Here is a 22700-nt window from a genome sequence, read left to right as displayed (position 1 = left end):
CTTAAATGGTGCTAAATTCTTCTTACCACTTCTGTGTTCCTGAGCCTTTCTTAAATAAAAAAATTATTTATATTTTTTAATCAAATGCATTACATAAAACAGCTTTCCTATAAGGCTGTTTCAGAGTCTGAGTTGACTTGTCATTAATCTACCTATAGTATTTTTAGGTTTCAAAAAATACTTTTAAATAACTTTTCAGTTTAGAAAGTATCTTTACTACATTTAAGCTAGTTTTCCTCCTGGAAATATTTAGAATTTCTTCCTTAATTGGCAATCTTTATAGAAGTCTAGTAAGATTTGTGGCAAGAAAGTGCCACAGATGGGCACAAATTTCCCATTTAGGAGCAATATCTTACCACAGTGGTGGCTAAATACCAGGGACAAAATACAAGGCTGGAACTTTCCTTCCCTCAGATACCTTGTGCTGTGGTGTTTTTGTTGCCACTTTCTCCCTCTCATTTTCAATTATCTGTACAATCTTCCCTTTCTAGAGTATGACTTTGGCCAGATGACTCACCTGATGCCACCTAAGGGCATTGCCTGGCCAGGTACATTTCTTTTGCTCCAGCCTAAGTTGATGATCTGAATCGATCTCCACATTCATCTACATGGATGCGGGAGCACTGGTTTTGGTGGCCAGGCTGTAAAACATAGGGCTTGTCTCAGTTTCCTCTTTAATCAACATGTGGACATTTTAGCAGAGAAACCCCAGAGCAAATAGGAATGAGAAGCTACCTGATTAAAATGATGAAATGATAGAGAATGTTTTCTGGCTGGGACATTTTAACCAAAGTTGCACAACTGGTGTTGATTGCCTTCCTTGTAGTTTAGTAGAATTTGTCATTTGTTTAGCTCCCTTTAGTTCCAGTGAAAATAGATAAGCTTTACTGAGTCGTTTACTTGGAGGTGTGGATTATTTTATAAGTAGCTATAAGGTTTCTTCTTGAATACCGACCAAAGAATCCACCTTTAATCCTATTCAGTCAAGTTGAAGCCCCTCTAACAAATTTTGTTGTTAAAAAAAAAAAAGAAATTGAAATATCAGTCTCTAAAACCAGACATATGCAAGAATAAAGCCAGCATATTAAACTTGTTGAAGTAGGCTCTTATTAAACTGCCCATGAGTTGCTAGCGTAAACTGAGCCACAGGAGGAGGAGCGCCTGCAAATTTGCAATTATGTTAGAGACTATCATCTAATGTGTATCCCAGCCTAACTGACTGAATAGTAAAAAGCCTATCTAAAAAAGCAACGTTAAATAGTCACCTAGGCCGGGCGCGGTGGCTCATACCTGTAATCCCAGCACTTTGGGAGGCTGAGGCGGGCGGATCATGAGGTCAGGAGATCGAGACCATCCTGGCTAACACAGTGAAACCCCATCTCTACTAAAAAATACAAAAAATTAGCCAGGCATGGTGGCAGCAGCTGTAGTCCCAGCTACTTGGGAGGCTGAGGCAGGAGAATAGCGTGAACCCGGGAGGCGGAGCTTGCAGTGAGCCAAGATCACGCCACTGTACTCCAGCCTGGGCTACAAAGTGAGACTTCATCTCAAAAAAGAAAAGAAAAAAAAAATTACCTAAACAGAGTCCAGAGGAGACATTTTAGAATTACAAGCCAATTAAGTATAAAATGATATAGTCATGATTTTAATTTAGGTTTATATACTCTAACCTAAGTTACTATTTTAAAACAAATTGCAGTAGGGGTGGGGTGAAAAATGAAGAGAAACCTACTATAAGGGTACTGTAATTTGGGGGAGCAAGCTAACACATTTGACTTGTGACTGAGCTCTTAACTAAGCAATACCTCAATATGCTCCTTTGGGAAAAATGAAAGGTTCAGTAGTCAAATACTTTTGGAAATGATGGGCCATTATGCACAGAGAAGGTCTGCAGTAAGGAACGTTTCAAATTTGAACAGAGAACATCAAATCTAATTCGTCTAGAATCCATTTGCCATGGAATGTACCAGGCAGAACTGGAATGTATTTCAGGAAATTATTGTCTAGAGAAGTGGTTCTTAAATTGATAGATTGCTTAATCGAATCACTCATTGATTCAGCAAATATTTTGAAGTGTTTATTTCCAGCCACTGTTCTAGGCACTGAGAATACAACAGTAATAAATGTCAGTACTTAGGCTTATTCATGATGGAGCCATTCTTTTTATAAAATAATGGCATTAGTAAATGATAGAGGCCTCCCTCCCGTGTTATTTCCTAACATTTCATTGGAAATTATACTAGATCATGAAACCCAGAAAGTCTACAACCTTCGATCTGGAGAATGCACTCATATGTGTACCCAATTATACACAGATGTTAAACATCTGAATCCTGCCTTCCACAGTTTTGAATTAATTTTATTAATGCTCCTAGAAAGTATTTCATGGCTGTCTTCAAAAGCTAGAATGTTAAATGGGAAGAGTCAATGTCTGGCATAGGACAAATCATATGTCTAAAATAAGAGTAAACAACTGAGAGATCACATTTCTATTAATGTAGTAATCTTGTTTCTGTATGGTTTACATTTGCAAATATTTCTTGACCAGTAAATTATTTTTAAGAGCATATTAGTGGAGAAATTTTATTTTTTTCTGTGAAATAAGTGCTTCTTAAAGTAGAGAAACTCATAGCATAATGTCTCTTTCCAACCTACCATTTCTATGTCCATATGTTAGAGGGTTTTTTTTTTTTTTTTGGTATTGTGCAGTGTTCATCGATTTTGTTTTATAACAGGTTCAGAAGAAGAACCCAGTCCTGTTTTGAAAACTTTGGAAAGGAGTGCCGCTAGGAAAATGCCTTCCAAAAGTCTAGAAGACATTTCATCAGATTCATCAAGTGAGAATAAAGTTTGCCTCACTGTTCCTGCCCCATCTAAGCTTAAAAATGCCTATGTGCTCTCCTGTAGCCTCACTGCATGCTGTTGTGCACTACAACCCGTAATGGGGGCCGTTAACAGATGAAAATAACCTTTCCAAAGTGCGCTGAAGAGGCTCAACCTAAAGTGGCTGGAACTTTGCTTATAAAATAATATATTACATTTGGTTACTAAAACACTAGGTTTCCTTTAATTGAAGAATCCCAGTTTAAGTGTTTCTCAAGTACACTAAGTTTGAAAGGATTGTGGTAGCTAGTAGGATTAGTGAAAATAGTCATAACTAACATTTATTGAATATCATTTGCCAAAATGTACCTAATAATTTTTATTCAACCAGCACAAGCAACCCTATGAGAGGTGATTATTGTTATCCAAATTTAAGGATGAGGAAAATGAAGCTCAGAAATGTGAAATGACTTGTTTAGTATTACACAGAAGATCTGGGACTCAAAATTAACAGGCTGTTATCAAGAACATTTATGAAGGGACCACATTATATATGACGGCGTTGGATGTCCAGTGAATTTTGCATGATACGGAGTTGAATTAGTCCCTGGCTTCAAGGACTTTCCTTTCTCTTTTATCCCTTCTATTCTGTTCACATTTCTTTTAGATACTGGAACTATAAGCCCAAAACTACTTAACATGAAAGACTTTAGGTACACTATTCCCCACTGGCAGCTGCTTTAATGGTGAAGGATTTCTTGAGTACTAACAGAAAGCATAATATATCAAGAGAGTTGTGTGCTAGACAAATGGACTAAAACCATGACTTCTTGGGGTTTTGTTCTTGCTATTTTCAAGCTAAAATCCACCTCTAGGATTGCAGATGGTCATAAGAAAAATTATCAAGTGAAAAGTTAACCACTGCCAAACTCATATGATTGATAATTGGCCATTGTTATGTTTAGAATATTTTTTGTGCATTTGTAATTAAGAATAAAAAGTCAGAATTCAAGAAGGAAAAAAAGAAAAGAAAAAGCCATCCACCAAACATTTCCTAAAATTCACAGATTCCCAGGGATTTGAAGACAGTATTCTCAATTTGGAATGTAGTCCTAACTATCCCAAGGATCTTGGAATCTCAGGGTTAGAAGGGATCTTAAAAATCACCCGTTTTAACCTCCCCCCCCCCCAGTGCAGGAATTCCCTCTAAAGCCTCCTCAACAGGCGGCCAACCCCCATATCTGCCTGAATGCTTCCAGAGAAGGCGAGTCGAATCCTTTGTTGGACAGCCGTGATTGTTCTTTCTTATGTTGGTGATGGGCCCTGAGAAAAAGAAAAAAACAAAAAAACAAAACAAAACAAAACTCAGAACAATTGTCCAATTTAGCATACCTCTTGCCTGTGAAACATGGGGCTATTTCCATGGTGCAGCTTTAAAGTACTCAGGAATGTATAGGGTTAAAAAAAAAATCACCATCAGCTGACGGGTATTCCTGCACGCTTCCTTCCAAATACCGATACCCACTCTCACACTAGCCTGCCAAGATTCCACTTAGCAGCTGGTCCCCAGTTACATCTCTTCAGTTGACTTCCCAGGCAAGCCTCCCAGAGGCATACGCGAATGATGATGCACACACACAAATATTTGTTAATGACCATGGGTTTGGGAAGGTGTTAGTCATGGCTAGCATCATACCCTTTACAGAAGAATAGAGAGGCTGTTGCAGCCCCGTGCTTTCTCCTGCTGCTGGCCGATTGCTTGCTCTGAACTAACCCTCTAACCCTTGGGAGTCTGTGTGCAGCAGTGATGTGAGCTGCATCCGGGCTGAAATGGGAGCTCCTGCTATGGCACTGGCTCAAGTAGCTAATCTAAAGAGAAAGTATTTTGGGGAAGACATCTTGGTTGCACCCCTCATTGCATCTTGACTAATTGCTTCCAACTCCGGGGGCTTCCAGGGACAATCTCATTGTTCTTTTCTCTCCAAGGGTCAGCCATGTTAACCATTTGTTAATTTCTTCTGAACAGATCAAGCGAAAGTAGATAATCAGCCAGAAGAATTAGTGCGTAGTGCTGAAGATGGTAAATACCTTTATGTATTTGCATGTCTGTCTGTGTATTAACTTCTGGGGTGCTTTGGGCAGTCTCTGGGACGCAGCTGTTGGGTAAATAGAAGAACGTCATTTGCCACTATGTGGTGAATAGTACCTAAGTTACTATAAAACAGTTCTGATTTGGTACATTTAATATAGTTCGTATTCTTAAGGCTTCTGCTGCTGATACTGTCATGAGGATCTCATCAGAGACCCTTGTGAAGCAAGGATTTCTATAAATAGAAAATTGTATTGCTTTGGATATGAGCTGATTTTTGCTACTCTGACTTGCAGAACTCATTGTAAAGGCAGGAAGAGTGGAGTGAATTCCTGGGTTAAGTTATTCTTCTGTTTGATTCTCAAGTCCCAGCATTTAGATCTCTCGGGGCACAACTGGTAAAATCTTAAGTTCAAAGGAAAGAGTCCTGGAACAAGGGTGGGAAATCTTGCCTCTGCTTATATAAATAACTAAATATAGACAGAGGGTGAAGTTGATTCTGAATATAATGGAGCCAGAAGATCTTGAAACTTGTCAATAGATCAGGTATTACTTGGCTTTGTTATAAGATGAATAGTATAATGGTGCCTTGCTTGAGGGAGAGACAGAAATGAGTCTGATTTTTATAGTGAAGAATTTATGCAAATGTATAATTTGTATTTGCATGCTGGATTTTGTTTATTTGTTGTTAAATTGCCTTCACTATAATCATAAAAATGTGTACTCACTGAACTTTCCCATATAAATGCAGCAACAGAACTCCTTAAAGGTCATTCTTTACTTTTATGTAATAGTTTTGTCTTTCTCATTTTATATTTACAACAACCTCACTGGAGTTGATGGGGCAGGGACTTTTATCTTCATTTTGCTGATAAGAAAAACTCAGAGAAATTAAGTGACTTTTCTAAGATCCTATAGCTGGTCAGTCATTGGGAGGGCAGGAAATAGAATCGCAGCTTCATTACTCCTAGTTCAGTGCTCCTTCCCATTTTCCATGCTGTGGTCTAGTGAATTACAGGAAGGATGCTCCATATCTCCTGTGTTGGATCCCAGATTTTTAGTTGAACAGGAGACCTTAAAGAGGCTAATGAAGAAGAGTCACACTGAGGAATGAATGAAATCAAGATGAAAACCTGTCAGATGTATTTTGCTGTCTCAGTTGTGAAACTGACATTTGAGCTTTACTTTCATGTCTCTTTAATCCTTCTGTTAAAATGGTATTTATTCTTAATGTTGCCCTCCTGAGTAGATGAGAAAGCAGATCAGGAGCCAGATACAAATGAATGCATACCAAGAAGTGAGTAGCAGGATCTTTCTCACAAATGACTAAACATTCCACTTTACATAGTATTAAATATAGTGAAATAACTAACCCCATTAATAACACAGCATTTATTATTGGCACTAAACTCCTGCAGCTTACAAAACTATTTCATTATGATAAGGGTTTTATTAAAAACATTTTACTATTGTCTGTGTGGAAAGAATGATTTGTGGTTCCACTGAGGGAGAGTTGTATATAAATATATATGCATATATGTTATTGCTGATATTATTGTGCTTTTGTCAGTCTCTATGCTGTTTGAATCTCTGCTTAAAAGCAAGTTGGCACCTTCTGATTTCATTTGGTTTTTATGTTGCAGTATGATTTTGAGTGTTGGATCTCTTGTGGCCTCTATACAAAACTGTAGATGGGAGTAATTTATAACTTATTTGGACCTATGAAAGAACGTTAGAGTATGTCCTTCTCTCCATATCCATAAAAGCCAATCTTATTATGCCCAGGGTTTAAACTCTGAGGTGCAAAACTGACTTGAATGGTAAATGTTCTAAGTATAAACCAAGTGAACACGTGAATCTAAGAAGTAAATGTATACCTGTGGTGACTAATGCCTGTCTACGAATTAATGTCTATCATCAAGCAAATATAATGTTTGTTTGCTCTTTTATGTTCAATCTTAAGATTACTCTACTTAGCTGTGACTACTATCTTAAGGACAAATAACACATTTAAAAAGTGCTCACACGGCCTAGTAAAGCATACAGCAGTGTGTGTGTGTGTGTGTGTGTGTGTGTGTGTATGACTTGTTAGCTTCTCGGTTTCACTCTGTTTCATAAACCCTAGGCACTGGGCTATGAAGATAATAATACACATGTCTACCTTCAGGTCCACAATATTTTAAATAATAATTTCCCAACAGTCTTTGTATATGCTAATAGGGCTTAATGAGGAAAGCAGCTAAATGGAGGAGCCATTAGATAGAAAACCAATGTGCTGATGGCTAAAAGTCAGTGACATGTAGTGGGAAACCTGAAACTTTGCTCATGAGGTCCTCCTGCCAGCAGTGAAGGTGCTGAGCTTTGGCACATGACTTGACAAATTCTTAAGAACTGCCTAGGAAAGAAGACAGTCCAGGCTTCAGCTCTTGTGAGTATGTGCTCTCTGTCTGACTGCTGCAGAGGAAACAAGCCTTCTGCCCTTAAGGGGTGTTAAGTAAAGGGGCTTTTCCAGTTACTTTTGAACTAGGACATACTTAAGTTTGAGCATCTTACTTTATCTTGCTGTTTTGTTCAAAATTTAGTCTGAGGAGTAAAAGCAAAACATACATAGACATATATGCCTAAATATCTGTATCTTTATTCATGATCTCCTAATTGGCTTAGTTTATTGGTCAAGGCAAATAGACTAATCCTGTGCTGAACTCTGGGTAAATTAATTTGTCCCTTTATAGTGATATTTTCCAAAATGACTGTTAGTGCCTTTTCCCTGGTAAAGAGTATATTCTTACCACAAAAATCAAATACATGATCCAAACACAAATGACAAAAGCCCATGAATCTAAAACTGATTACATTTGAGTAGTAGATGTAATTGAATTTGACCTTCATAGCATCATCCAGCAATATACTTTGAAAATAGTAGGGTGCAATGTTATAACAAAAATTTTTTTGCATTCTCATTGGACCGTATTGTGAGACCTAATCTTACACTGCTACCAGTATAACTCTCCCTAATACACACACACTGTTGTTTAATGGGAAGTGATTAAAGTAGGTGTCATTTTAGTGAGACACCATAATACATTTTGATGTGCATTTATCTATGGGAGCCTAAGGATAGGTGAAAATTGTTATGTGAGCAAGGATATCTTTAGTATGTGTAGCTAAATTTTTAGTTTTTCCTTCATTAGATTTCTTTAAAGATGAATTTAACTGATGTTTAAGGATGAATTTGAGTCTTTTGTGTTATGTATAGAAATATAACTTGATTTTTATCTATTTTCTTAATATCTCTTTTAATGATAAAGTCAATGTATCTGTTTCATTCAAAATATAATTTAAGATTCTTTATCATATGATATTTATTTGATTAGAAAATACTTATATAGAGCTTACTCTGTGCTAGGCACTAAGTGCCTTGGAAAATATTAACTTAATCATTATAAGAGCTATGATTCATCATAAGAAAAGCTTAGATGTTGTGATTCTTAGACAAAGAAGAAAATAGTTTTCTAACTAGGTATATGCAAATCAGGATTATAATTTATCCTTTCTTGTACCTTCTACACATATACTTTCTATATCAGAAAGAAGACATATGCTACATTTTCTTATTAAATTCTTAGAGTACCCTAACTTTAACCATTCTAACTTGGCCTTGGGATATTGAAAATTCTGAATCAACGAGGTATCTAAATAAGTTATATTTTCAAAATATAATGTTTATTTTATAATTCTGAGTGAAAAACACTATCAGAAAAGTAATCCTCATGCTCACTAAACACACCTACTCTAAGACACTCAACAACCAGAACACTTTTATTATTGAGTTGTGTACAAAAATCTTGATTGAAGATGTCCAGATGAAATAGTTTTTCAGCCTGCAGTGTGTTAGTAATATCTCTCAAGGAGATGAACCAATAAAATACACACCTTGTGGTCTGAAACTCTGATGTGAAATAATAAGTTAAACCAATTCACACTGACAGTATATTTTAATTCAAGTTCAGCTCCAGTTCAATAAAAACTAGTGTTTTTAAAATTAACTTTGTTTTGTATTTGGTTCAACTCCTCGCTAGTTTTCTCTATGTATAATTTATAAAAACTGCATGTTGCTTATCTCATGATCCTGTGCATGCGAACTACTGTGCCTTTAACTTTTTTACAAAAACATGTTTGTTCATAGCTTAAATAAAAGTATGTTTTCAATTAATGTGTAATGTTTTCTGACAAGTGTAAGAATAATTTTGAAATGGAAATGCTGCTGTTTAGTTTCCACAGTGCCTACACCACCTGATAATCCATTTTCTCACCCTGACAAACTCAAAAGGATGAGCAAGTCTGTTCCAGCATTTCTCCAAGATGAGGCAAGTTTGTCTTTTGTACCTTCAGAAAAATGGGGACAGAGGGTTGGAATTGCTATGCCAACGTTGGTGTGTTTGTATTCCACTGTGGCAGAGACCAAAGAGGTCAGAAGGACTGACCCTTGCCTTTCAAGTCAATAGAAGTAGTGTTGTTGATCCTGGAACAGGGAAAGCCACATCTCGTTTGACTCAAACAGTAACTCCTTTTGGTTAGTGAAGTCAAATTGCATAGATTTGGGAATGTGATTTTGTTTCAAAGCAAGTACAAAATAAGAAATCCAGGAAGGTATATGAACTGATTATTCCTCTGTAGTTTGGAGTAGACTTAATTTGTGAAAACTTAATTTAGGCAGTATGACTGGCTTGAAAGTGTTTGTTAATAAAGTAACAATGACACAGCAAGCTTTAAGGAGTATTTATTGGGTGCCAGGCACTTTGCATATATCATTTAATCCTTCAACAACCCTAAGAGGTAGACACCATAATTATCCCCACACATTACAGGTGAGGAAACTGAGACTAAGGGAGATTAACCTCACTCAGCTAGAAGGGGGTTCAACCAGGCCTGGAGCACAGATCCAACTTGCGTGCTGTTAACGACTATACTATATACTATATGGTCTTAAGAAAGCGCATGACTATAATTTACTATTCATTGAGTACCTAGTATGTGCCAGGTACCTATTCATCTAACTCTTACTAACTATATGTGGTAAGGACTATTTTCTTCATTTTACAAATGAAGAAAGAGCCCCAGAGAGGTTAAATAACTTTCCCCAAATCCAATTGCTACTGAAGAGTAGATCTAGGACTTTAACTCAGGTCCTTTGACTTAATTAAGATTCCAAGTTCTTACAGTCAGGTAGTTAGGAGCCTGAGCTTTGGAGCCAGATATCCCCAGTCCTAGTTATGATACTAATTTTCTGTGTGATCATGAACACATTCAGTACCTTCCCTGAGTCTGGTTTTCTTGCACCTACCACATGAGGTTGTGGGGTATCAGTAGGATAATGCAGGGAAAACACATAGCACAGTGCCTGGCATATAACAAGTACCTGGTAAATGTTAGCTGCTACTGTTCGTAGTTTTGGTCTGATTTCTAACGGTGAGATAAAAGGCTTCCTTATTAAGCATTCTCTTAGTAGATGGAATGTTGAGGAAAGCTCTGGGCAACACATAAATTATATTCTGTCGCTGGCCTGGGCATCCTTTTGTCCGTTCTTGGGCCTTTGATGAACTGTATCTGCAAATATTCAGCTCTTGCCTGTGGTTAAGAGCACATGTTACAGTTTCCTTTGGAAAGAATCACTCATTCTTTGAAAGTAATTCATTAGCTAGAAGCCAGCAGTAGGCATGCCATGCAGTTCAACCATATAATAATATGAGGCCGGGCATGGTGGCTCATGCCTGTAATCCTAGCACTTTGGGAGACTGAGCCGGGCAGATCACTTGAGGCCCAGGAGTTTGAGACCAGCCTGGTCAACATAGCAAAACCCTGTCTATACTAAAAATACAGAATATTAGCTGAGTGTCACGGCTCATGTCTATAATCCCAGCTACTCGAGAGAGTAAGGCAGGGGAATTGCTTGAACCCGGGAGGCAGAGGTTGTAGTGAGCCGAGATCGCATCACTGCACTCCAGCCTAGGCGATAAGAGTGAGACTCTAGTTAAAAAAAAAAAAAAAAAAAAAAGTGTGTGTGTATGTGTGTGTGTATGAGGCAAATTATGTAAGTTCCTGGTTAACTTTTGTCCTCCCTTCAGTTTTAACCTGCTGTCTTATAGCTCCACACAGAAGAGAGTTCAAATCATTTGGGTTTGTGTATCAGAGATGCCAGAATTAAGCTGTGTCATTTTACATGGGGTATGAGTTGAACTGGGTATTAAGGAAAGTAGAAATGCAATCAGGCCTTGCTCATCTGTTCCCTTTGAGACTTATCATCAGTCACATTTTTTGAGTGCCAGTTACGTGTAAAACACCTTTCCAGATCAACAAAGCAGAGTCCTGTCCTTCCAATAATTCACTAATGATCTGATATACTAGGTAGAATGTAGTAGGTGCTAAAATAGAGGGAAATGACTCTCAGCATGTAGGGAGAGAGTGTGACAACAGAGACATTTAAAAGATATGAATTGTTTTAATCCTTGAGAAAGGATTCTTATCCATGTAAAGCATTAATTTTGTTTTTCTTTAACTCCTTTATTAATCTGCATTAGAATTGGCATCCATTATATTGATGCATAATTGCATGGTCCTGAAATATGCTGGCATGAACTAACCACTCCATAAAGGTGTCCCTTAACCCCTGGTGCCACTGAACTGTTCCATAAGCTCTCTAACCCTAAAAGGAGCTCACTCTGAATCATAAATTTTTAAAGCTACTATTTAATAAACTTTAGATTCAAATATAACAAAATTTGTTACTGTAACTTTTCTTTCTTTTCCCAGGTAAATACTTCCTGGGACATATTTAAAATAAGTACCTGTATCTTCCTTTTTTTTAATGTGTTAAAATCTAATGTGGGTAGAATGTATAATTTAATATACTTCCCTCTAGCAACAAAAAGATAAGCACAATAACACATAGGAATATGTAAGGGGAAGTTTAAAAATTTTAAAAATTAAAAAATATATATATGGCCTTGAGTTGAAACAGATCAGACTAGCATTTCTTTTTTCCTAGTTTAATAGTGTCTCAAGTAAAAGATTTGATTTTTAGAGAAGTTACGGGCTATGCTAATAATAAGAGGAATTAAACATGATGTTTTGGTTTTAACAGTAAATCTTTTTATTATCTGGGTAAAGTTAATTTCTCATATATACCAATAGAGTTCCCCAGGCAAATAAATATATAATATTAAAAGAGTGGCAAGAAAGCGCACAATAGTGCTGTCTTCTGTAGCACTTTGGGAGAGACTATTTTGTAGGTGAAAAAAATCACTTTGTTGTTTTGGTAGCTAAGCACTGCCTTCCTCCTTAGGTGAGGTCAGGCAGACCACCCACTCCATCCTGAATCCCATCCATACCCTGGCAATTAGCATTAGCATCTTTTGACCTTGCAGAAATGTCAGTGGGATACCAAAATATCATCTTTGCCTAAACAGAGATTCTGATCTTGACTCATTCTGAATTTAAATATTGTGCATATTATATGCTGTTTTGTAGAGTGATGACAGAGAAACAGATACAGCATCAGAAAGCAGTTACCAGCTCAGCAGACACAAGAAGAGCCCGAGCTCTTTAACCAATCTTAGCAGCTCCTCTGGCATGACGTCCTTGTCTTCTGTATGTAAACAAAGGCTCCATGTTAATATCTCTCCGCATCTCTGAACTTTGCTCTGACATGCTCACGCTCATTGTAAAACAGCCTCCTCCTGTATTTCTCAGGGCACAAGCAGTTTCTCTAATCCATACTTAGCTTCTGGCTAACTACATCTTTTTTTTTTTTTAGACTAAAGTGGTGCATATTCATCATAAATAAATGTTTGGGAAGTTTTTTTGTTGTTGTTGGTATAAGTACTTCACAAATAAACTTAAATTGCCAAGAAGATGAACCACTAAATTTTTCTGTGCAACAAATGGGGTAACTGTGATAAAATCTGCTTGTATCAGATATGCTTCATAGAATTATACCTCTCTTTTAGTAATCCTGATGAATCAATATGCTGGTTGACATGAAAGAATATGAGAGGTAATTCTTTGCCTTTTAGAAGGCATCTGAGCAGCATTTTAAAAGGAAAGATCCTTAAGTGTAGTTACTCAGATTTGATTTAAGGGAATCTGACTAATTTGACTTTATATAGAACTTGTTGCATAAGGTGAAGTTGTGTGTGCATGTAGTATGTATGTAAAAATATATGTAAATATATCCACATACACTTATCTAAGTATCAGATATGCATACACATACATATATTTTACCAAGTATGCTAAACAAATGATAAAGTTATGCTTAAATTCTTGCTAGCCTTGTGTTACTGAAACCTTTTTAAAAAACCTATTTAAATTGAGTTTCTGCTGATAAAAATCTAACATCTGCCTTTGGGAAGGTTTTAAACTCCCTTCATCAATCATCCATTTTCTACCCTTTCTGACCTCTAAAAGCGCATGGCTCAGTAAGCATTTTCCTAGATTCAGTGGATGGGTAACATGGTAAAATTCCTTGTTAGTGCCTTGGAAATTTGATACAGCAGTGTGTCACTGTGATTAGAGTGTCTGGGTTTTCTCACATCTTCTTTCTTTCAGATTTTAAATATTAAGCATGCCTGTAAATGGATGCCTTTGAATGCCACCTAGCATAAAATCACCCTGCTTTGAAATAAGCCAGCATCTAAATAACGTTGCATTTCACTTTTCATCTATGTCTTATGGGGAAAATTTTTTAAAAACAGTTGGCTGGGTGCGGTGGCTCACGCCTGTAATTCCAACACTTTGGGAGGCCGAGGTGGGCAGATTACTTGAGTTCAAGAGTTCGAGACCAGACTGGCTAACCTGGTGAAACCCCATCTCTACTAAAAATATATAAAATTTAGTAATACCTTTCAAAAAGGTCATTTTGAAGGATACCTTTTTTTTTGTTGTTTTGTTTACAACTACCCTCATAAATTTACAACCTAAAATTGATTTATTCAGTCATCTAGAAAATTGGAGATACAGCTGAGTGCAGTGGCTCATGTCTGTAATCCCAGCACTTTGGGAGGCCGAGGCGGGCGAATTACCTGAGGTCAGGAGTTTGAGACCAGCCTGGCCAACATGGTGAAACCCTGTCTCTACTAAAAAAAAATACAAAAATTGACCGGGCATGGTGGCACACGCCTGTAATCCCAGCTGCTTGGGAGGCTGAGTCAGGAGAATCGCCTGAACCTGGGAGGCAGAGGTTGCAGTGAGCCAAGATGAAGCCACTGCACTCCAGCCGGGGCAACAGAGCAAGACTCCATCTCAAAAACAAAATGAAACAAAAAACTCTAGTCATGTATATCATGTCAGTTTGTCTTTATAGATATGTCTTTATGCTATATTGAATTAACTGCTTTTATAAGCAAGCTAAAGAAATAATGCCAGTAAGAATTATATCCATGATCCTTGTGCTAGGTTTAAGAACAAGATAGAGACAAACACTATGTATTTCTGATGCTTTCAGGTGAGTGGCAGTGTGATGAGTGTTTATAGTGGAGACTTTGGCAATTTGGAAGTAAAAGGAAATATTCAGTTTGCAATTGAATATGTGGAGTCACTGAAGGAGTTGCATGTTTTTGTGGCCCAGTGTAAGGACTTAGCAGCAGCGGATGTAAAAAAACAGCGTTCAGACCCGTAAGTACATTTTAGAGTCACCTACCTTCTCTTAGTTCTCAAATTGTCAATCTTTATAGGAATTGAAAGGAAATAAAGTAATCAAAGAGGAGGGAGGGTATGTGTTAAAAGGAATGTTTGAAAAGTTGGGGGAAAATGCTGTTTTATTCTATAAAACATATGTCAAGCATTAAATTATAAAAATCATAGAGAAGCACAAAATGTTTCAACTTGGAAAGGACCTTTGGGGTCATCTTGTTCAGTTCCTTCATTTTACAGATAAGAACGCAAGCACCAGAGAAGACAAGTAACCCATATATGTGAATTCAGATAGAAGCAAAATGAGGAATGAGGACCTGAACCTGTCTCTTTCCGTCACACTCTCAAACGTTTTACAAAATTAGGGACACATGGGACACACTTCATAATGCTCAGTGGTATAAAAATAGTTAAGACTCTAGAATGAGAGTATTTTCATATTTAAATTATATCTTGCAGAACTTTAGGGGAAATTGCTAAAATTATTTTTTTAAATCACAGGTTTGATTGCACTTCAGTGTTTTTTTTTTTTTTTTTTTTTTTGGCAAACGCTGAATGGTATTCCCCACTTATCCCTATGCAGCAGTCTGATTCTTATTTTGCTGAGACAAGCCCAATTCTTTTTTCTTATTCTTATTATAAAAACAACTAAGCTCAACATCCTTTATTTTTTTAACATTGAAGATAACTTGACTAGGTATTTACTAAGATGAATTTATTTCAAAAGACAGTAACAAAAACTTAAAAATACAACACCAAAATGTTTTCTCAGAGGGAACCAAACCAACAGATTTAAGCTCTATGTTGGAAGTGTGTTTTCTTCTTCTTCTTTTTTTTTTTTTTGAGACGGAGTTTCACTCTTGTTGCCCAGGCTGGCACGATCTCAGCTCACCACAACCTTCGCCTCCCGGGTTCAAGCGATTCTCCTGCCTCAGCCTCCTGAGTACCTGGGATTACAGGCATGCGCCACCACACCCACCTAATTTTGTAGCTGTGTGTGTGTGTGTGTGTGTGTGGTGGTGGTTTTTGTTTTTTGGTTGTTTTTTTGAGACCAGCGTGGCTCATGGGGTTTCTTCATGTTGGTCAGGCTGGTTTTGAACTCCCGACCTCAGGTGATCCGCTCACCTCGGCCTCCCAAAGTGCTGGGATTACAGGTGTGAGCCACTGTGCCTGGCCTAGAAGTGTGTTTTCTGCTCCTTTCCACCCCTGCATATTAGTTAAGGCCAAAGGAAAAAAGGAATTCAGGAAATGTCTGTTAAAAATCTTCAAAACAATATTAAATGATCAATTCCATTAAAATCCTTTACACATTTAAGTATAAAGGTATTGGTGGGAAAATTTGTTATTCACTGCTTTTCTTAGTGTCATGAAGTAATTATTTCTGCGGTCAGTTTTCAATGTATTTAAAAAACTAGATGTGGAAACATCACTTTTATTTTCTTTGACTTTCTTGTCTGTTCAATTCTCCTTTTTAGATATGTAAAGGCCTATTTGTTACCAGACAAAGGCAAAATGGGCAAGAAGAAAACACTCGTAGTGAAGAAAACCTTGAATCCTGTGTATAACGAAATACTGCGGGTATCTATGAACTCTCTCTATAGGAAAATTCCAGATGGTGACCTGTTTACCATGTCTTCTTGGGTAGCAGCTCTACAGGATAAAGTCAGTCACCAAGAGAGGAGAAAGAAAGGAATACAAATGTTCTGAGACTGTTTTGTTTGAGACAAAACACCATGAATGTTGTATTCATTATTTAATTCACTCCCCATACATACACTGGCAGGCTGGTATTGGTATCTGCATCTCACAGATGAGGCAAATGAAACTTGGAGAAATGAAGTAACTTATTTAAAATCACACAGCTTGGCTGGGCGTGTTGGTTCATGCCTGTAATCCCAGCAACTTTGGGAGGCTGAAGCGGGTGGATCCCTTGAGGTCGGGAGTTCAAGATCAGTCTGGCCAAAATGGTGAAACCCTGTCTCTACTAAAAATACAAAAATGAGCCAGCATGGTGGCAGGCACCTGTAATCCCAGCTACTCGGGAAGCTGAGGTAGAATGGCTTGAACCAGGGAGGCGGAGGTTGCAGTGAGCTGAGATCATGCCACTGCACACCAGCATGGGTGACTAGAGTTAAAACTAGAGTGAAACTCTGTCTCAAAAAAAAAAACAAAACAACAAAGCAAAAAAAAAAAACCCACCACAGCTGATAAAGTTGAGCATTGCAACCAGAATGATCTTCTAAAAGCACAATTCTGATTATGCTATTTTTCTGCTTTCTATAACCCTTAGGGTCAAAGCAATCTTTCTTAACATGCACACCAGTCCCTTCGCAAACTGAACTCCAGCCTCAACTTTCCTCTCTCATAGTCTTTATTCCAGTTACCCTGAATCCTTTTCTATTATTTTAAGGAAGTACATTTTCTCACAATTCTGTGAATTTCTGTTCTTTCAGGCTGGAATATTCTTCCACACATTATTTCTCTAACTACCTCCTCCACTGTCTTAAATGCCTCCTCTTATGAGGGGCTGTACTTAACCCCTAAGTTCTCCTGCTGTCTGCTGCCTCGATAATCTTGCTTTATAGCAGGATATGTTAACAGCAGTTTAACTAGTGGTTTAATTCCTTGCCACTAAATTGTAAGTTCCATGAGGGTAGGGACCAACTCAGTGTTTTCTTTTTGTAAACTGTGTGTCTTTGGGCACCTCAGATCTGCCAAGTGGGGATAATGCTAGTTTTCAGATTTGCAAAAGGAAGATAATAATAGTACTTACCTACCTACCTTAGCAGTTGAGAACAGAAAATTAGTTAATTTGTGTGAAAGATCAGCACACATTAAGCATTTAATAAATCTTGATCCTTAATCTGGGATAGGTATTCAAAAAATGTTTACTGGAAAGATAAATGGACAGATGAATAGAAAGTATACTTGGCTCATATTCTTTTTCTCCCCCAAAACTACATCATGCTGTCTTAGTCATGACTAACAGATCATTTAAAACTAAAAATAGGTGTTATTCATCCCCTCTTTCTGAAAACTCTGTCCAAGTATTTGATCATCCTCTGGAAAAATAAGCAGTTAAATCAACACTCAGTCATCCATGGTCTGAATTAACCACCTGTGGAATTTTGTAGCAAGTTTTAATTACAGTTTGACTATGATATACCCTAGTACCCTAGCTATTTCTGGGTCAGCTACATCAACCCTATACTCAGGAAAAGCCAGATAATTTAAATGTTAAGCTCAGAGAAAGACAGACCTGCTACAACCACAATGGACATTCAAGTAGTACATCATGAAGCCAAATGGAAATTATTTTAGATTAGAAGTACTGTTGTCCTTTCCATGATTATATATAATTAAAGATTGACTACATTTGAGATGAAAAACTGTTAGGATGCCACATCTTTTCTACTTGGCCATATGATGCAGGAAAAGACAAGTTTATTTATTTATTTTAAATACCTCATCTGTGTGGGACGTTGATAGTGGGGGAGGTGTGTGTATGTGGCAGCATATATGGCGTATGGGAACTCTGTTCTCAGTTTTGCTGTAAACCAAAAACTGCTCTAAAAAGACTATTTTAAAAAATACCTTGTTCTTCAGTAGCAAACAGAGAATTGGGTTAAACTTGATTAGTATTTTAGACTGAATTTTATATTACATCTAGTCTAAAATATTCAGCAAAATTGAAAAATTGGCTTTTATTGTTAGAGAACTATTACCAACTTTGGTATTTGAGTCTTGGCTTGCTTTTCAAGAGTGGGAAAGCAAATGAGCTTTTATGAAAGATGGATTTTTACCTCTTTGAAACAAGACACTTAGAATAAGATGACTTTGCAATATTTTTGGGACTTGAAACCTAACAGATAAGAAAATTTGATATATACAGATGAATTTACTCTTCATCTGTGTGTCATAACCTTGGCATCAAGTAATGTTATTCATCATTTAATTTTCTTCTTTGAACTTCAGTATAAAATTGAAAAACAAATCTTAAAGGCACAGAAGCTGAACCTGTCCGTTTGGCATCGGGATACATTTAAGCGCAATAGTTTCCTAGGGGAAGTGGAACTTGATTTGGAAACATGGGACTGGGATAACAAACAGAATAAACAATTGAGATGGTACCCTCTGAAGCGGAAGGTGAGTCTAGAGTTTTTTGTTTGTTTATTTGGTTGGTTGATGTGGGGCCTGGTGTATAGGAAAAAGCTTAACTGCATTTAATTCAGAGCACAGATCTGTAGTTTGGGATAATTTTAAACTAGAGAAAAAAAAGAAAAGTAAAAAGGGTTATTGGGAGAATGTTTAAATCATTTAACACAAATGTTTCAGAGACTTCAGGAAGGTCTTTTAAATAATTCAATCCTTTGAAATTTGATACTGACTTTTAGCCTAATATGTGGCTGAATTTTGATAAATGTTCCATGTGTCACTTGAAACCAAAGTGTATTCGATGGTTAAAGGATGTAATGTTCTATATCAATTAAGTCAGAACTGATTCCTGAAATCTTTTGTATCCTCTTGGATTTTATGTCTGTGTGTACTGTGAATTATGCGTAGAGTTACAATTGTGGATTTGTCTTTTTCTCCTTTTAGATTTATTATTTTTGATTCACTGTATTTGAGATTGTCTTATTATATATACATACAACTAGAATTGTTATATTTTCTTGATAAATGAACCATTTTATCATCTTGAAATTCCCTTTTTATATCTAGTAATACTTATTGCCTTAAAATCTAATTTGCCTATATTTGTATAGTTCTACTAGCTTCCTTTTGATAGGAAGTTTGTTTCTGTCTTTTGATTTTCAGCCTTTTAACATTCTTGTAGTTCAGATATATTTTTATAAGCAATAGTTTTGATGTTTTTCCAGTCTTAAAATATTTGTCTCTTAATTGGATTATCCAGTCCATTTGCACTTAATGTAATTATTGACATATTTGAGTCCAAACCTAGTATCTATCTTACTATATGTCCTATTTTCTTATTTTCATAATTGCCTCCTTTGGGATTATTATTCCATTCTTTTCTCTGTCTTAATATGTCAGTTATAGTTTATTTTCATTTTTCTTTATTAGTTCCTATAGAGATTACAATATGCATCCTTGAATTAAAACTGTAATATAAATGAGAACTTTTGCCACTTTCAGAACAATGAAAGGAACCAAGAACATTTTAACTCCATTTACCCATTCTCCCATCCTTTGTGCTATTTTTGGTCATGTTTTAATTGTATATATTTTTAAGTCCCATAAGACATTACTATTATTGTTTTATACAGTCTGTTAATTTAGATTTAACCACATATTTGCCTTTCCATTGCTCTTTCTTCTTTCCTGGATTTCTCCGTGGAGTTGTTTCTTCTGTTCAAGACTCTTCTTTAGTTTTACTGTTAGTGAGTATCTCCTGGCAACAGATTCTTTCAGATTTTCTTGGTATCATAACATCTTTTTCAATCTTTGAGGGATATTTTTGCTCTGTTGCTAGGTTGACAATTATTTCTTACAGTGTTTTGAAGATGGCACTTCATAGTATTTGGTCATTTCTGTTGTGAAGTCAGCTATTAGTCTTATTTTTGCTCCTTTGAAGGTTATGTGTTCTTTTCCAGATTTTAGGATACTTTTCTTTGTCTTTGATTTTTAGCAGTTGTACTATAATGAGCCTAGGTGTAGTTTAATTTATCCTAAGGTTTGGGGTTCACTGAGCTGCTTGAATCTATCTATGTTTTGGTATCTTTGATCACTTTGAAAATTTACCAGCAATTATTTCTTCAAATATTACTTTTGCCTCACTATTTTCTCCTCTCCTTCTGGAAACTCCAATTACAAGTATATTATACCTTTTTATTCTGTCCAATATGTCTCTTATGCTCCTTTCTGTATATTCTTTTTTTCTTATGTTTCAGTCCATTTTTTGATAACTTGTATTACAATTCAACAATTTTACTTGCTGTCTATTCTGTTGTTAAAAACCATCTACGATTTAAGCCAATCTATAATATAAAACTTATATTTTCAAAAGTATATTTTCTTTTAACTGTTTTGATTCCATTTCTCTCCTAAAATTCTCTGTCTTAACACTGTCTTTATAAATATAGCATGCAAAGTTATTTGATGTATGTACTTGAAAATTTCAGTATCTTAAAAATTTGTGAGTCCTGCTTATCTGTTTTTTAAAATCTTAGTTTGGACGCTTAGTTCTTTGTCTTGATATGCCTGTTCATTTTTTAATCTTATGTGGGGTGTTGCATATGAGAACTTTCTAGGAATAATTTGGGAAGATTTACTTTTGCTTCTGACAAAGCAGGCATAGACCACCTTCATTTAATCTGGGAATGAACTGACTTTGAAGCACAAGCCCAGTTTTCAAGTGATCTGGTCTAGTTTTTGTTTGCTCATATTCCTAGGCTAAGGCCCTTCAGAGATTGCAACTGAAAGCCATGGGAAGTAGTTCTCAAAATCAGCATGCATCTGATTCACCTGAAGGACTTATTAAATCACAGATTCTGGGGCAGGATGTGGTGGCTCTCACCTGTAATCCCAGCACTTTGGGAGTTTGAGGTGTGGATTGCTTGAGTCCAGGAGTTGGATGGAGACCAGCCTGGGCAACATGGCAAAACCCTGCCTTTGCAAAGAAATTAACTGGGATTGGTGTTATGCACCTGTAGTCCCAGCTACTCAAGAGGCTGAAATGGGAGGATCACTTGAACCCGGGAGGTGGTGGTTGCAGTGAACTGAGATCACGCCATTGCATTCTAGCCTGGGCAACAGAGCAAGACCCTGTCTCAAAAAAACAAAAAACAAAAAACAAAAAAAAAAACCCACCAGATTCTGAGCCCTATTCCCAAGATTTATGGACCCAAGAATATACGTTTTTTAACAGGTTCCCCATCAATGCTGCTGGCCTAGAAACCATACTTTGAAAACCACTGGTTTAGAGTGCTTTTCCAGTGCCATTCCTTCTTGGCAGGCCATGGACTGCAAGTTTTGTCTCTCCAGCCTCATGAAACTGCTAAAAGTCCTGCTCACCTTTTCAGTCTCTTTCTGTTAGGCTTTTTATGTGCTTAGTTTGGCACTACTTAAATGCCTCAAAGTGAAAAGCCTAGAAGAATGTCAGACTCTAAGATCTTGTTCATTTGAGTCCCATCTGTATTAATACTTATTTAGCACTTTGAATTTGATATTTAAAATCCCGCCTTTTAAATTGTTCTTAGTTTAGGGGTTGATGTGATCCAAGCTAGTCCATCATAGTAGGAAGTGATAAATATAAATAACTAATACAAATCATAACTTAGTGTCTACACAACAGTGGAACTGTTTTAGTTCGACTAAAGAAATGGTTCTCAAATGTTATATCAAAATCACATGAAGCACTTATTTCTAGCCCTACTCAAGACCTGAACTCCTCAGAAGATATCAAAAGCATCTCATTTTTAACTGGCTACCATTGTGTTTCTGATACATACCCATGTTTTGAAAATAAAGCTCTAAAGAGCCCGAATTTGAAAGTAAAACTATCTTATACAGGTTTAGCATCCCTAATCCAAAAAGTTCAAATCCATAATGCTCCAAAATCTGAAACTTTTTGAGTGCCAATATGATGGCACAAGTGGAAAATTCCATATCTGACCTCATGTGATAGGTTGCATAAAGTTATTAAAAATATTATATAAAATTACCTTCAAGCTATGTGTGGGAGATGTATATGAAACATAAATGAATTTTGTGTTTAGACTTGGGTCCCATCCCTAAGATATTTCATTGTATATATGCAAATATTACAGAATTCAAAAATCAAATCCGAAATCTGAAACATTTTTGGTCCCAACCATTTCAGATAGGGAATACTCAAGTGTAATTGAAAATAACAGATAGAAATTTTAAAAATTATTGTTCACTTTGGGAGGCTGAGACGGGCGGATCACGAGGTCAGGAGATCGAGACCATCCTGGCTAACACGGTGAAACCCCGTCTCTACTAAAAAATACAAAAAAACTAGCCGGGCGTGGTGGCGGGCACCTGTAGTCCCAGCTACTCAGGAGGCTGAGGCAGGAGAATGGTGTAAACCCGGGAGGCGGAGCTTGCAGTGAGC

General features: G+C 36.7%; 1 protein-coding gene across 25 annotated transcripts in view; it reads left to right on the top strand.

The window, feature by feature from the left end:
- SYTL2 (synaptotagmin like 2) overlaps nucleotides 1-22700 on the top strand; it is a 121119-nt gene that overhangs the window by 91290 nt on the left and 7129 nt on the right. For 9 of the 25 annotated variants that reach the window (XM_017850902.1, XM_017850901.1, XM_017850890.1 and 6 more), the window contains 7 exons: nucleotides 2736-2837; nucleotides 4850-4903; nucleotides 9185-9279; nucleotides 12440-12559; nucleotides 14415-14584; nucleotides 16078-16180; nucleotides 18578-18748. In XM_017850902.1, coding sequence (XP_017706391.1) covers nucleotides 2736-2837; nucleotides 4850-4903; nucleotides 9185-9279; nucleotides 12440-12559; nucleotides 14415-14584; nucleotides 16078-16180; nucleotides 18578-18748 — 815 coding nt within the window. Of the gene's footprint in view, nucleotides 1-2735; nucleotides 2838-3124; nucleotides 4704-4849; nucleotides 4904-6161; nucleotides 6210-9184; nucleotides 9280-12439; nucleotides 12560-14414; nucleotides 14585-16077; nucleotides 16181-18577; nucleotides 18749-22700 lie in introns of those variants that run through there. The other 16 variants (XM_017850907.1, XM_017850900.1, XM_017850903.1 and 13 more) reach the window with 9 other exon arrangements.

The sequence above is a fragment of the Rhinopithecus bieti genome, unplaced genomic scaffold (genome assembly GCF_001698545.2).
Source record: "Rhinopithecus bieti isolate Rb0 unplaced genomic scaffold, ASM169854v2 scaffold_30846, whole genome shotgun sequence".
NCBI lineage: Eukaryota > Metazoa > Chordata > Mammalia > Primates > Cercopithecidae > Rhinopithecus > Rhinopithecus bieti.
The sequence above is the reverse complement of the archived record's forward strand: the minus strand, read 5'-3'. Positions and strand labels throughout refer to the sequence as shown.